This window comes from Scyliorhinus canicula, chromosome 18, assembly GCF_902713615.1.
Source record: "Scyliorhinus canicula chromosome 18, sScyCan1.1, whole genome shotgun sequence".
NCBI classification, from domain to species: Eukaryota; Metazoa; Chordata; class Chondrichthyes; order Carcharhiniformes; family Scyliorhinidae; genus Scyliorhinus; species Scyliorhinus canicula.
The window spans coordinates 114073334-114087693 of NC_052163.1; the positions used below are offsets into that span (position 1 = coordinate 114073334).

The window sequence follows — 14360 nt, forward strand, 5'->3', positions numbered from 1 at the left end:
TGGCCCTCTGTAGGGGCCAGAAATGCTGATCCTGGGGCCGTGTCGACGCCGTAGAGAAACGCGACGGCCTTTCTTTTTTTTTAATAGATATTTTATTGAGGTATTTTTGGTATAGTAACAAGATAAACAATATACATGAAAACATCAACATAGTGCAAAAGCCGTTTACCTCTCATACAGGTCCCACCCTTTTTACCCCCTTACTCTAATCTGAACTACCCCCCCCCCCCCCATCTGCTGACTAATTTTCCACGGAAAAGTCGACGAACGGTTGCCACATCCGGGCGAACCCTAACATTGACCCTCTCCAGGCGAACTTGATTTTCTCCCTACAGAGAAAGCTAGCCATGTCCGATAGTCAGGCCTCCGACTTCGGGGGCTTTAAGTCCCTCCAAGCTAATAATGTCCGTCTCCGGGCTACCAGGGAAGCAAAGGCCAGAACTCCTGCCTCTTTCTCCTCCTGGATTCCTGGGTCTTCCGACACTCCGAAAACCGCCACCTCTGCACTCAGTGCCACCCTTGTTTTTAACACTGTCCGCAAACCTCTGCCAAAGTCCCCTAAGCTTTGGACATTTCCAAAACATGGAGACATGGTTCGCTGGCCCCCCGGCACACACATTGCGCACCTGTCCTCCATCCCAAAGAACCTGCTCATCCAGGCCACTGTCACGTGAGCCCGGTGAACAACCTTAAATTGTATCAGACTGAGCCTGGCACATGTTGCAGACTTGTTGACTCTACTCAATGCGTCTGCCCATAGACCATCCTCTATCTCACCTCCCTGCGACGCTGTGTCTGACGGCGTCAACACTTAGCCTCAGGATCAGAGAATCCCACCCAAGATATTTGCACTAATTCTTATGATGGGGTTGGGGAATAATATTTACCTGTTGGAAAACCAGTTTGCATATCCCTGATGTGAACCACTCCAAGGCACTCGGCTCTGGAATTCATAGAATCTATAAAATCCCTTCAGTGCAGAAAGAGGCCATTCAGCCCATTGAGTCTGCACCGACCATCTGATTGGGCCCTATCCAGCACCACTCCCCCACCCTATCCCCATATAACCTGCACCATCTTGAGACACTGAGGGACAATTTAGCATGGCCAATCCACCTAACCTGCACGCTTTTGGACTGGGAGGAAACCGGAGCCCTGAGGAAACCCACACAGACACGGGGAGAACGTGCAAACTCCACACAGCCATCCAAGGCTGGAATTCAACCCGGGTCCCTGGCATTGAGAGGCAACGGCGCTAACCACTGTGCCAACATGCTGCCCCTTTTGGGACAGATTCATCCACACAAGAGGTGGTATAAATTCGAGGGGCCGAATGGCTTTCTATACTGGGATCACTCCACGGCACAACTTCTCTCTCCTCCTCCACAATGCTCACTTTTTCAACCGAGTTAATGGCCACTTATCCTCAAATCTGTAACAAAAGCAAAGCACCAGAGGATGCTGGAAATAATGCTCCTGCAAAATGTCAAAATTAGATATATAAATGTAAGTATTTAAGGGGGCTTTTTGAATTCAAATCCTTGTATTAAAAAAAAACTTTATCCCAAAGCCACCAGATGGCAACAGTGCTCAAGTCCCTGAGCCTGCCTTGCACCGATTTGGAAAATTAGAGACATTGACATTTTCATTAATGCAGTATCCCAGAGCAAGGAACCAAACTGAGCTACAATGAATGATTTTAAAGGCATTGGCTTTGTGCTGTCAGATCCCGTGCAGGCGGTCGTGGGCAGCCATTTTGTGCACAGGAAGATCCCACGAACAGCCAACCCGATGAACAATCGAGCTCTTACTTTTCTGCTAAGTTTCAATTGAGGGAGAGATCGATGTTCGCCGCAATGAAACTGACCCCCTGCACCTCAATGCCACTCAAAATCAGTGGAACAGGCTCAGGGAACCTGAGCTAGTAACACCCCGAAGGGCAAATTTCAAAATTCTCCTGAATATAAGCTCATTCAGGAAAACAATTAAACTTTTTTATTCATGGTACCACATTTCATGATCAGCGATTGAAAAATCTGACAGCATTCATTTAACAAAAAAAGCAAAACTCTTAAGGGTAGTCTGGCAGACTTGTTCCAAACCAATGCTGTTTTGCAAATGCTTGTTCTGTCGAGGAATGACATCTTTTAAAACTACTTCAGCGAGTTTAATGAGCAGAGGAATCCCTCTGGGAGAGGAGTATAACTTGGAAATGCAGTTTGCAAGTTTGTTCCCCCATTAAAAGTTGCATAACTTGACTTGTTGACAACGTTTTATTTAATAACAAAAACTCAGGAATGAGAAATTTTACAAGCGAAGTATTTGTTCAGAACCATTTTTAAAACTGCCTTAAAAGATAATGCCACCGAGATATCTCGAGTGAATCCACTTTTTAAACATTATTCCAATATGTTTGAAATCAATATTTGAAGTTCGGGAGCAAAAAAAAAAGCCCTTGTGATTTGAAGTTGAGCTGTGTTTGGTTTGCAGTTTCAAGGGGATAAAAGTTGGGCAACTTTTCTTGAAGTTGAGCAACTTTTCCTGAAGTTGGGGAACTTTCCTCAAAGTTGTTGATTTGCCTTTGTGCTGGGTGATTTTAGGTTTCTTGATTGTGCCCTATTTGTTTTCCTGCTGGCTGGAATCTCTCGTGATGTTTTTCTTCCAATAAGCGGGGAGATTTATGTCTCTCAAGCCTGACTCCGGCTTAACGCGTTCCCTTCTCTGTTTTTAAGAAAAACAAGCGAGGTGGGTCAGCCGGGCCCGGGCGCATGCGCGCTGCCACTTGTTTTTCTCTCCTGGGGAGCTGTCCATCATCGAGGTCCCGCCTCTTCCCGCCCCTGGGCTTCCATTGGACGGTAGCGAGGACGGCCCGCCGCCCTATTGGCCGGCCCCGCTGTCAATCTCCGGCCAGCCTGCCACAGCCTGAGGAGTCGGTGCTATTTAAAGGGGCAGCCACACCGCAGCCAGGGTGCAAGACGCTGCCTTGTCTTATCGATTGTTTCCCCGAGTGCGAGTCGCCAAGACTGCTCCGGCAACTTCCAAGTTCCGTTTATTTTTTATTGATTTATTTTTATTTTAAAATAAAGAAAAGGGAAAGATGATTCTAGATAAGTTGAAGAGGTTTTCAATGGCGTTGGACAGCCCAGACCCCAGCACAGTGCCAGTTTACAGCACTGGGGATGAAGTGTCAGGGAAAGTTGTCCTGGAGCTCTCTGGTGCAATGAAGATCCAGTCCTTAAGGCTGCACGCAGAGGGCTATGCCAAAGTGCATTGGACTGAGTCTAGGAGTGCTGGCTCTAGCACTGCATACACCCAAAACTACAGCGACGAAGTGGAATATTACAACAAGAAGATAAATATTCTCCAACTAGGTCAGTATACCATTGTCACCTGTATTTCTAACTTAGTGGCATCTTGCTTTGAGAGGAGAGAGATGAGATTTGACTAAGATTCTGAGATACTATTTTCAAAGAGCATGCACAGTCACAGGTCGAATGGCCTCCTTCAGTACTATTTTATTCTCGAATATGAAGTTGCAAGGCAAAGAGACAGGAGCTATAATGTGACAAACGTATCAACTGGAAATCAGGGCAGCAACCGCAACTCTTCTACTGTCCTGTTTTCGTAATGACCCATTGGTGGTTCATTGCAATGATGTGTTTTAAAGATCCCCTGATATTGAGACTCCTGATTGCTGGGCTGGTTACAGTGTGATATTGATTCTTTCACTGCAGTTGCAATAAGCTTTCTCTGAGAACAGAAAATAAGTTTCATTTTCATTTTGACCAGATTGTGAATCCATTTAAAAGCTGCGTGTGTGTTTGTTATGTAACTTTTTTGAGTTACTAAATTGTACAGTATGTACCTTCTGTGATTGGGACATTTTTAGTGTTCTGATTTGAGTTGAATCCTGGGTCACTGGTTGCTGCTCCCATCGCTCCACTTTTGTCACTGTCCAAATGCCCTTTCTAAAAAAAAAATCTATTTTAACTGGTTTATGAAGACCAGTTGATCTCCTATCTCACTGTGCTCTTTGTCATACTGTTCCCTGTAAACTCTGCTGGCTGGTTTATTTCAACCAATCCTGTTCCTGCTGCCTTTGTTTAAACATCTCGCTGCGAGTCAGACCCTGTCTGCCTCTCCTTTTAACTGGCTCCGCACCTGTCCACCTTATGGACACTAGGGTGGACAGTCTGAACATCTAAAGAAGTTATAAAATGTGCATTAAAACCTTTTTAATGTTTTTGAGAAAATAAATGTTATGAAGTTACTGGACTTTTTCTTCTGCTTCTGATCCAGAGCCTGCTGTTTTAGTGCCAATTTTGATTTCCACTGGATGTAAAATATAAAGGAGGGTTGATCACTCTCTCTCTTGCTCTTTCTCGACGTGACAGCAGAGAACGTCAACATTTCAGCTGAAAACAAAAGTAGCAAAGTTAAGGAACAGGGGAGGGGGGATTTTTCTGGAGGATCTTTTTCCCACTTTACTTTCTGGATTGAAGAACTAGATAACCTAATCTTTGTATTTAGATAGAAATGTGTCCCATCCTCGCAGCCCATATCGACCATGTGGGCAGCAGGTTATCCTATAGGTATTGGGGCAAGTGAACAGTTTGTATCTACATATTGTGAACAAGTACAGGCATGCCTCTCGCCGCTGAGGGTTTATAAAATTCAATTTTTCTTTCACAATTAGTCATTGTATAGGTGTCACCGAGAGAGGGTGAGAGAATTTGTAAGGCAGACAAATTGATAAAGAGAGTGGAGGGCTCGCTGGGGCCAAGCGCTCAGCTCTGTTGAGACCCAGGTTCAAAGTTTATAATGCGGATTAAAGGCGCAATTAAAAATCAACCCCAAATACTAAACACCTAAATCACAAAGCAAAGATCTTTTTATTTCATTTGTCCCTTGGCTCTGGTGTTTTACCACCGATTAAGAGCTGTCAATAATTCTCTCGCTTTCCACTCCGCTGCGTTGGTTTTGAAGCTGATGGTGACCCTAGCCCCCCCCCCCCCCGATGGTGACCCTAGCTCCCCCCCCCCCCCCCCCCCCCCCGGGATGGTGACCCCCCCACTCCAATCACCCTGTGAGCCCATGAGCTGTACACTTGAGGCCTGTCGGAATGTTAACGTGAGGATCCTCACGCTATTTTCATCCAGCACTTGCCCCAGGGTACACATAGGTACAAAAACAATGACATCACCATCCTGCCAGACTGTTAATCAACCTGTGAATCTTTCACATTGCGCTCTCTAAGGAAAAGAGCGCAAAGCAACGAAAACAAACACATGGCATCATTTTAGTCCCTGGTTTCACCTCTTCCCCCGCTGGTGGAAAACCAGCACCCCCGGCTTCCACAGAATGCTGCTCAAAAGGTTTCTGCCTCCCAAGTTCCATATCTCTTGACATCAGTATTGAAGACAAGACTCCGCGCATTTCCCCTACGCTAGCGCCCATTCTATACTTCCCTCTTCCTCAACCTTCCTTTTCCTTCTACAAGCTTTGAGAAGTCAAAACCTGGGGGTCACCGAGCCAAAGCCATTTGATTCTCCTCATCTTCCTAAAACCTCTTTACAGCCTGATATCCTTCAGCTGTGACAGCAAGGTGGGAACACTGATAATTTTGCTGTCGTTCTTCAGATTTGTGGCTGACCCATCACCCAATTGTGTCGCTGCCACTTGGGCAGAGGTCAGTTGGCAGGATTGGGGAATTATTTTGTCCACTATCTGACATTACGCCAGTGACCTTCACTCCCTCTGGGATGTGGGTGGCTAACCATCCGGAACATTCCAACAGGGCCAACCTGCCAAGAGAGTCCAAAGGTCGTTGTTTCTCTAACAGAAAAGCAACTTGTGAATGACACTCTGCTGGTGGGGTCCACCTTTTGTTAAGGTGTCCTGCGTGTAGAAATGTGTTGATTGAGCTTCATGCTGGAGGATGAAAGTATTAGGGGCTGATTTAGCTCACTGGGCTAAATCGCTGGCCTTTTAAAGCAGGCCAGCAGCACGGTTCAATTCCCGTACCAGCCTCCCCGGACAGGCGCTGGAATGTGGCGACTAGGGGCTTTTCACAGTAACTTCATTGAAGCCTACTCGTGACAATAAGCGATTTTCATTTTTTTCATTTCATATTAGCCGCTTGTAGATGGGAGTTCATCAATTTCTTTCAATTGCATCAGCCTCATTGTTGCTGCAACCCAATTGGTCAGTCAATAGGCCAGAAAATTCCTATGAATGAGACAAAGCAACTTTCTCCAGCAAGACTCCTTGTATTATTTAGCAGTGAGGCAGATCTGGGGGACACTGAGAATGGGGTGGGGGGGGGGGGGGGGGGGGGCATTGGGGTTAGACAGCAGTGTGATGTGATGTGATATTTTAACTCTATGAATAGGCCACCTCCGATTAAACCTCCATCAAGGTGAAGTGTAGCGTTTGGAGGATCGACCTGGTTACAGCGGGCACTCTCATTTCCCTCCTCCTCCCAGAATGACAATTAGACAAAAACAAAATGGCAGTGTTACATTTCAGATAGTGATCTACATTTGTGACTCTGTCTGACAATACTCACAGCTCTCCGACATTACAGAAAGAACCTTCATTCCTATAGGCTAAACCTCAGCATTTCTTAAAGTGCTTTCCAACCAATGAAGGGCTTTACTGAAGTGTAGTCACTGTTCTAATATAGCAAAAACAGCAGCCAATTTGGGCACAGCAAGATCCCACAGAGAGCAATGTGATAATGACCAGATCATCTGTCTTGGTGATATTGGTTGAATAAATATTGGCCAGGAGACTGCAGAACAAACTCTATTGTTCCACAAAATGGTGATCTTCCATGCTCACCTGAGAGGAAACCGTACAAAAACACCACCTTTGACCTGGCAGCACCACCTACTGTTCTGCGCTGGGGTTGTTGATGCAGATCATGTGTCTCTGGGGTGGGGTTTGAGCGCAGCACCTTCACAAGGTCAGAGAGTTGATGAGGGGATGTTCTTCATGACTGCAAACCTGTGTGGCCTGTGGGTGGGTGGGGTCATGACCGGGTGAGTGGTAACGCTCCATGACATTCCATTTATTATCAGTTTGATTATTTCCCTTGGCCTCTCTCCTCGCTGTCATGTAGTCTCCATTGCAACTTCATTCCCTGAGCTCTCAGATTAATGTATCCATACAATGTTATCATGTGGCACAATCCATCATTTTAAAAGATTTTTTTGTCTCTTCCTTTTCAGATAATGGTGATGTCACTGTTCTTCAGGCTGGCCGACATGAGTTTCCGTTCAGCTTCCAGCTTCCCGAAGAGTGAGTATCTTAGATCCTCATTACAATAGATTGAGGGGAAATTGCTTCCCTGAGGAGCCACTCAAAGATCCCTGAACAAGACTCCTTATTGTTGATTAAAACCTTCTCCCCAGCCACCTATCTACAAGACAGCCCAAGACATTTGCTTGTCTTGTAACATTCACTGTATCCTACCATATCTCACTATTGGCTTCTGTGCAATTGTAACACTTTTAGTGTCGAATTGATGATATCAAAAGCACGCAGGACAACCAAATCGAAAAGTGGTCGGGGAAGGCCTGAGTTGAGATCAGAATTAGCTATTAATTGATATAGTTTGGTGTTGGTGAAAGAGAAAGTGAGGCGGGTGAGCAGGTGGACAGTGACTGAGTCCTCGGCCAGAGCAGGAAGTGATACTGTGATTGTTGATCACGCACCGTGAGGATTAATAGGAAGAGTGTGCGGAAATGTAGCAGTTCAATCACGCGAGATATTTCCCCACTTAGTACTCCCAAGAAGCAAACACTATTCTCAAAAAAATTCCAATATACTCCGTCAATTTGTGGCAGTGTTTCTATTTCCCATTGTCTTTAGTTAACGTTCAGCTTTAATGTTTCCCTCACCTTCATGCAGAAACCTGGTGACATCCTTCGAGGGAAAGCATGGAAGTGTGCGGTACTGGGTCAAGGTCAAACTTCATCGCCCCTGGGCCACTGTCAGGAAAATCAAACGGGAGTTCACAGTAATTGAGCCCATTGACATTAACACCCCGTTACTGCTGGTAAGCACCTCAGCACCGTCAAACTGTGGGGATCCAGGGATTGTAGTGAACTATGTGAATCTTACCTTTATCTGGAGGAAGATTAGAGGAAGAGGAAGTGATGCTACAATTATATAAAGCTCGCGGGGAACTCCAGGGACCGTGTTCAGTTTAAGGGCCCTCCTAATGGGTATCCTGTGAGAGATGATGTGAATGCAGCAGCATGACTTTACCACGGGTAGGGGCAACAAGGCAGGTCCCGAATCCTTCCCAGATGGAACATGGTGTTGGCATCAATCTGATTCACTTGGCTGTTCAGCCAACTGAACGAATCAGCCCTCAAAGGAGTGCAAGTTCCTGTGGCAACGTACACTTTTCCGTGCTTGTTGTAGTCCAGAGCTATGGGCGGTGATGGTAGAGATTCCAGTGTTCTTCCATCCCTTGGCTGACCAGCAATCTCACCCCCTCCTACCGCCTGTCATTGGTGTGTTGGAAGCATTTACAAGTTGACACTCTGCCTCTTTGGCCGCGTTATGAATGCACCTTCCTTGGCCATCCAGTCTTGGAGTGGGACTATAATCTGGAGCTGCTGGTTGCAAGGCTACCCCTCTGTACCACAAGCTCTCTTGAGGTCGCTAGTGAGAAACTATTTCACCACCGGCTGAGTCCAAATCAAGGGGATGTGACTGTAACCGATGTGGGCAGCATGGTAGCATTGTGGATAGCACAATCGCTTCACAGCTCCAGGGTCCCATGTTCGATTCCGGCTTGGGTCACTGTCTGTGCGGAGTCTGCACATCCTCCCCGTGTGTGCGTGGGTTTCCTCCGGGTGCTCCGGTTTCCTCCCACAGTCCAAAGATGTGCAGGTTAGGTGGATTGGCCATGAAAAATTGCCCTTAGAGTCCAAAATTGCCCTTAGTGTTGGGTGGGGTTACTGGGTTATGGGGATAGGGTGGAGTTGTTGACCTTGAGTAGGGTGCTCTTTCCAAGAGCCGGTGCAGACTCGATGGGCTGAATGGCCTCCTTCTGCACTGTAAATTCTATGATTCTATGTAACGTTATGGACTGCAGGTCGCTCAGGGGGTGATGTCGGGAAGTGTTTCTTCAGACACGGGAGGGGAAATCTGGAACTCCCTTTTAAAAGCTGTTGTGGGTGTGGGAGGGTAAGTGAAACATTTCAAAAGTGAGATTAACAGATGGAGCCAAGATGGATTTGTGATGCAATTCAGCCGCAATCTAACTGAATGGTTGGTGAAACAACATCAAGAGGCTGACTGGCCTCCTCCTGTTTCTACAGTGCTGCCAAGGGACCATACCCAATCACTCTGTGCTCCCCAAAGTGTATCTCCCCCTTTCTGAATCATAACCCCCAGTAGACTTTTGTCTGCAAATACCTTCATTTCATTTGAATCTCCCCACTCACCGTATCCAACAAGCTAAGACGTTGATGGGAATAAAGTGTTTAAACACACTAGGATACACCCGTCTCTGTAAAGGACAGATGGGGGTGGGGGAGAGAGGTTGAAAGTTTGTATTGTCTCTGCGAATAGCTAGCTGGTCAGTGCTGAACAACATGTTTGCTGAAATTCTGCTTCAGGGGGTCGAGAAGTGTTTATGCTCAACTTGCTGTCGGGGTGGGTAGGTCGTGCATGGGCTATGAGGGGCGTTTAAATGAGTGGGTGGTGTCTCCAGGGTCTCGTGGTCCACGGCTTTGTGCCTGCAACGTGATTGGTGAACTGAGTCTACTTCTGGCGTCATTAAAGTTTTTTTGCTTTTTCTCCCAACAGTCTCCCCAAGCAGGTACAAAAGAGAAATTGGCTCGGGTCTGGTACTGTAACCTTGGGCATGTGTCACTGACGGCAAAAATTGAACGAAAAGGCTACACGCCAGGTAACCAAATTTTCACGCAACATCCTTTTTTGGTAAAGCATAAAGTTTGTATAGCACCTGTCCCAGCCTTGGGACTTCCCAAAGCACTTTACCAGCTAGATGATGATGATGTTGTTGTTTGAGGGATAAATATTGGCCAGGACACCGTAGAGAAACCCTTCACCTTTCTTCCAAAAACTCTCCCATGTTTGAATGTTTTACATTCCGCCCCGGCTCCGACTCATCAGAGTGATACGGGGTTTAAAGGGTTAAATCGTGAGGGTAAATTTCACAAACGTGTCTCGTGTTCCCGAGTTCAGCTGGTTGAGTAGTGATGTAATTGGGGTGTTTAAATTACTAAAGGGATTCTGTTGAATCAGCGCAGACAAACTGGGTTGAGGGCTAGGAGAAGAGTCCTGAATAAAGGACAGCGCCTTGAAATTGGAACCAAGCCAATTCATGGGGACGCCATGAGTTACGACTGAGATGGATGGATACTTGTTGGGTAATTACATACAGGGTTGTGGAGTAAAGTGGGGGGGGGGGGTAAATGGGATTTAGATACAGATGAGCCACAATCTGATTGAACAGGGGAATAAGCTTGAGGGTCTAAATAGGGGCTGGTTTAGCACAGTGGGTTAAACAGCCGGCTTGTAATGCAGAACAATGCCAGCAGCGCGGGTTCAATTCCCGTACCGGCCTCCTTGAACAGGCGCCGGAATGTGGCGACTAGGGGCTTTTCACAGTAACTTCATTGAAGCCTACTTGCGACAAGAAGTTATTATTATTAAATGGCCTCTCCCATTTTCCCTAATACTATGGATCGGTGAAAAAACACGTCCAAATGGTTGTGAAGAGTTTCAAAGTGTGTGGGACAATTTTAGTCTTAGTTCAGCAACCCCCCCCCCACCCATCCCCCCCAGAAAACTGTTGGAGATCAGGGGCAATACTGCTTTCACACCCCATCAATTCTATTCCCCACTGCAGTAGTATTGAGAACTGTATTGGGTAAGCCAACGCTATAACCCATTGCTTGGCCTCCTATCCAGTGGGCCGAGTTACAATTGCCCCCTGTTTCTCCCACCCTCCCTCCCCATGTTAGTCTGTGATTGAGGCCCTGTGACAGTAACCCTTTGTCTTGTTTCCCCAGGTGAGGTGATCCCCATTTTTGCGGAGGTCGATAACTGCTGTTCCCGCACCGTGACTCCCAAAGCCGCCATTGTCCAAATACAAACTTTCATCGCCAGGGGGACGATGAAGCTGAAGAAATCGGTGGTGGCGACGCTGCAAGGCGAGGGCGTTGCCCCCAGGAAGAGGGGGTCGTGGCACGGCCGCCCCCTGAAGATCCCGCCAGTGTCTCCCTCGCTACTGCAGTGCAGGGTGATTCGGGTGGAGTACATGCTGCGGGTAGGTGTCCCTGCGTCAATCGCCGCTCTTACAGAGCCCGAGAGAGTGGGAGGTGGGAAACCAACTAGACTAGGAAGGGCGAGAACATGAGAGTTGGGAGGGAATGGTGGTAAGAGTGAGAAAGGGTCATGGGGGAGAGACTGAACGAGGGAACAGAGAGAGACCTAGCAGGTTGGAGAGAGAGAACTTGTGAGCGTAAGCAAGAGAATATTTTCTTGACTAATTTTTTTTCTTGATCATTTCAGGTCTATGTTGAGATCCCAGGAACATCCAAACTATCCCTGGAGCTGCCTCTTGTCATTGGCACAATCCCTCTGCACCCGTTTGGCAGTCGTTCGTCCAGTGTTGGGAGCCATTACAGTATGGATATTGACTGGCTGCGCCTCACTCTCCCCGAGAGACCAGAACGTAAGTGCCTCACCCTGTCGTCTAACTTCACATACAATTATCATGCCAGGATCGTAGGAGCCGAACTCTTTGGCCGTGGAACGCTTGCCCATTCTCTCCCATCCACAGCGCTTTTTTTCCATAAAGCCTTCCGTAGTCTGTCCTCCCAGACCCTCCTCAGTCTCTCCTGGTGTGCAGAGGCTCCAGACGTCCTCTCACAACCACCCACTTCTCATTTCCAGCTACTGGACCATGAGGTCAGCCCGACAGCCAGAGTGCTTTACAGCAGGAATGCTCCCAGTGATCACCTCATGGTTAAGGGGATCCCAGCAGCAAGACATCTCCTAGCGGGGAGGAGAAAAAATAATGATAAAGTGGGGGGGGGGGGGGGGGATTTGAAAATTTCAGAATTGAGGTTAATAGATTTTACTTGGGAAAGTGTGCTAAGGATTATGGGCCATGATCTGATTAAGTGCTGAAATGGGCTTGAGGGGCTGAATGGCCTCTTGTCCTATGAGAAATGGGTAGTGACTGCTTTAAAACAGCAGAACTCCTTTACATCACCCTGAAGACTTCACCACTAGCATGTGTATCCCTGACTCCACCGTCCCCTCAATGAGTGTCCCTGACTCCACCGTCCCCTCAATGAGTGTCCCTGACTCCCATCACCCCCTCAATGAGTGTCCCTGACTCCACCGTCCCCTCAATGAGTGTCCCTGACTCCACCATCCCCTCAGTGACCGGTTAAGAGTGAGTTCAGTTCCTTTAGACTTATCATGTTTTCCTTGGTTATTTTCCATCCCAACTTTCCACACTTGGCCTCATGTCAATCTCGTTCTATTTCAGCTCCCCCTGATTACTCGGCTGTAGTTTCTGAGGAAGAAGCTGGACGGACTGACCAGGGACTGACTCTCCCAGAGGAGGACGATGAGCTCAGTGGCATGCTGGAGCGACCCTTCTTTGCCTACGTACAAGAGTTCCGTTATCGACCTCCACCTATTTACTCAGAGGTAAGATTTCGCCAATCTTGCTGTACAAATGTACAGGCCTTTCAGCCCTACTCCTCCATGTTGGTATTTATGGTGTAGATAAGCTGCCTTCATCTCGCTTTATCAGTATGTTCTTTTATTCCTATCTGCCTCATGCATCTATCTAGTTTCCTCATAAATACACCTCGCTTTGTTGTAGCGAGTTCCACTTTCTCCCGACTATCTGGGTAAAGAGGTTTATCCTGAACTCGCTGTTGGGTTTTCTTGGTAACTATATTATAGTGATGGACCAGAGGTCTAGGCTTGTCCTCCAGTGGAAACATCTTATCAACATCCACACCCTATCATAATCCATAGAATCCCCACAGTGCAGAAGGAGGCCTTTCGGCCCATCAAGTCTGCACCAACCCTCTGAAAGAGCACTCCACCCAGGCCCACTCCCTTGCCCTATCCTCGTAACCCCCATGCATGATCATGGCTAATCCACCTAACCTGTACATGTTTGGACTGTGGGAGGAAACCAGAGCACCCGGAGGAAACCCACGTAGACACTGGGAGAGCGTGCACCTCCACACAGTCACCCAAGGTTGGAATCGAACCTGGGTCCATGGTGCTGTGGGGAAGCAGTGCTAACCACTGTGCTGCCTTGAAGACCTCTATCAGAGAACCCCTCAGCCTTGTATTTCCCAGTAAAAAGCGTCCTAGCCTGTTAAATCCTTGGTGATATACATAACCCCCTCAGTTCTGGTATCACTCCAGTAAATCTTTGCACCTTCTCCAGTGCTATGGAGACCAGAATTGTTCACATTTCTCCCAGTTTCTATCTGATTTGAAATTCTATCGTCCACAACTGAGCTTTTGTTTTGTTTTTTTGTTTTGTTAATTCCTTGTTAACTTGCATTGCTGCCTTTTGCTGAACTGTGTATCTGCAGATCACATCACTCTTGTTTTCTAATGGTTCATTACCTCTGGTGAAACCATCTCCAGCTCACTCTCACCGTTCGTTTTTTGGTTGTCTGTTTTGTCATTTAGATTGATCCCCATCCTCCGAGATCAGACATGCGTCGCCGATGTATGACCTGCTGAAAACTTCACCACGGCGTGCAACAAAGGGAAAGAAAAAAAAAGGAAAAGCGAGATTTTAAAACCAGCTGCAGGGCCTTGGGACACTGCCCAGGCACCCTGAAAGCAAACTCGGGACATTTCTGTCTGAAGAGGAACAGGGCCAACCCTCGTAAAGGGAAAGGCAGAATGACCTCTGACCTCCGTGGAGATGAAGTCGGATCGGGATCCGCGGCCAGCCTTTTTGTCTCTTGAGCTGTTTGCCGTCTCCCTTGACACCTACTGAGCTTCACGCCTCATCGAATGGTTCCATCCGCCTGCCTTCAGCAGATGTGACAGAAACAAGAGGATGCATGGAGGGTTCCTCCTATATATTGAGAACATGTGGTCGTTAAATGGGTCCAATCCTCCCTCTCCCAGGTCCCGATCTTGACGGCTATCTGGTTGTACATCTGGCTTGCCGAAGCTTGCTGTCAACCTGCTTTGCACCTCCAACTTGTACAAATGGAGTACAGTGCACACCAGAGAAAGTGCTTGGGGTGGGGGTCTTGCTGTTTGCTTCTGCACATATTTCAGCAGTCTAGCGGGCCTTCGCTGTTTGAGAT

At 47.3% G+C, this 14360-nt stretch overlaps 1 protein-coding gene across 2 annotated transcripts in view; it reads left to right on the forward strand.

Annotated features, from left to right (window-relative positions):
* Positions 1-13810, forward strand: part of LOC119953229 (arrestin domain-containing protein 2-like) — a 40184-nt gene extending 26374 nt beyond the window's left edge. Inside the window, exons 1-8 of one of the 2 annotated variants that reach the window (XM_038777259.1) lie at positions 2958-3371; positions 7233-7302; positions 7915-8062; positions 9829-9931; positions 11061-11317; positions 11563-11725; positions 12551-12714; positions 13726-13810. In XM_038777259.1, the coding sequence (XP_038633187.1) occupies positions 3098-3371; positions 7233-7302; positions 7915-8062; positions 9829-9931; positions 11061-11317; positions 11563-11725; positions 12551-12714; positions 13726-13779 (1233 nt within the window). In that variant the 5' untranslated portion in view covers positions 2958-3097 and the 3' untranslated portion in view covers positions 13780-13810. Of the gene's footprint in view, positions 1-2957; positions 3372-7232; positions 7303-7914; positions 8063-9828; positions 9932-11060; positions 11318-11562; positions 11726-12550; positions 12715-13725 lie in introns of those variants that run through there. The other variant, XM_038777260.1, reaches the window with a different exon arrangement.
* The last annotated feature ends 550 nt before the right edge of the window (positions 13811-14360 follow it).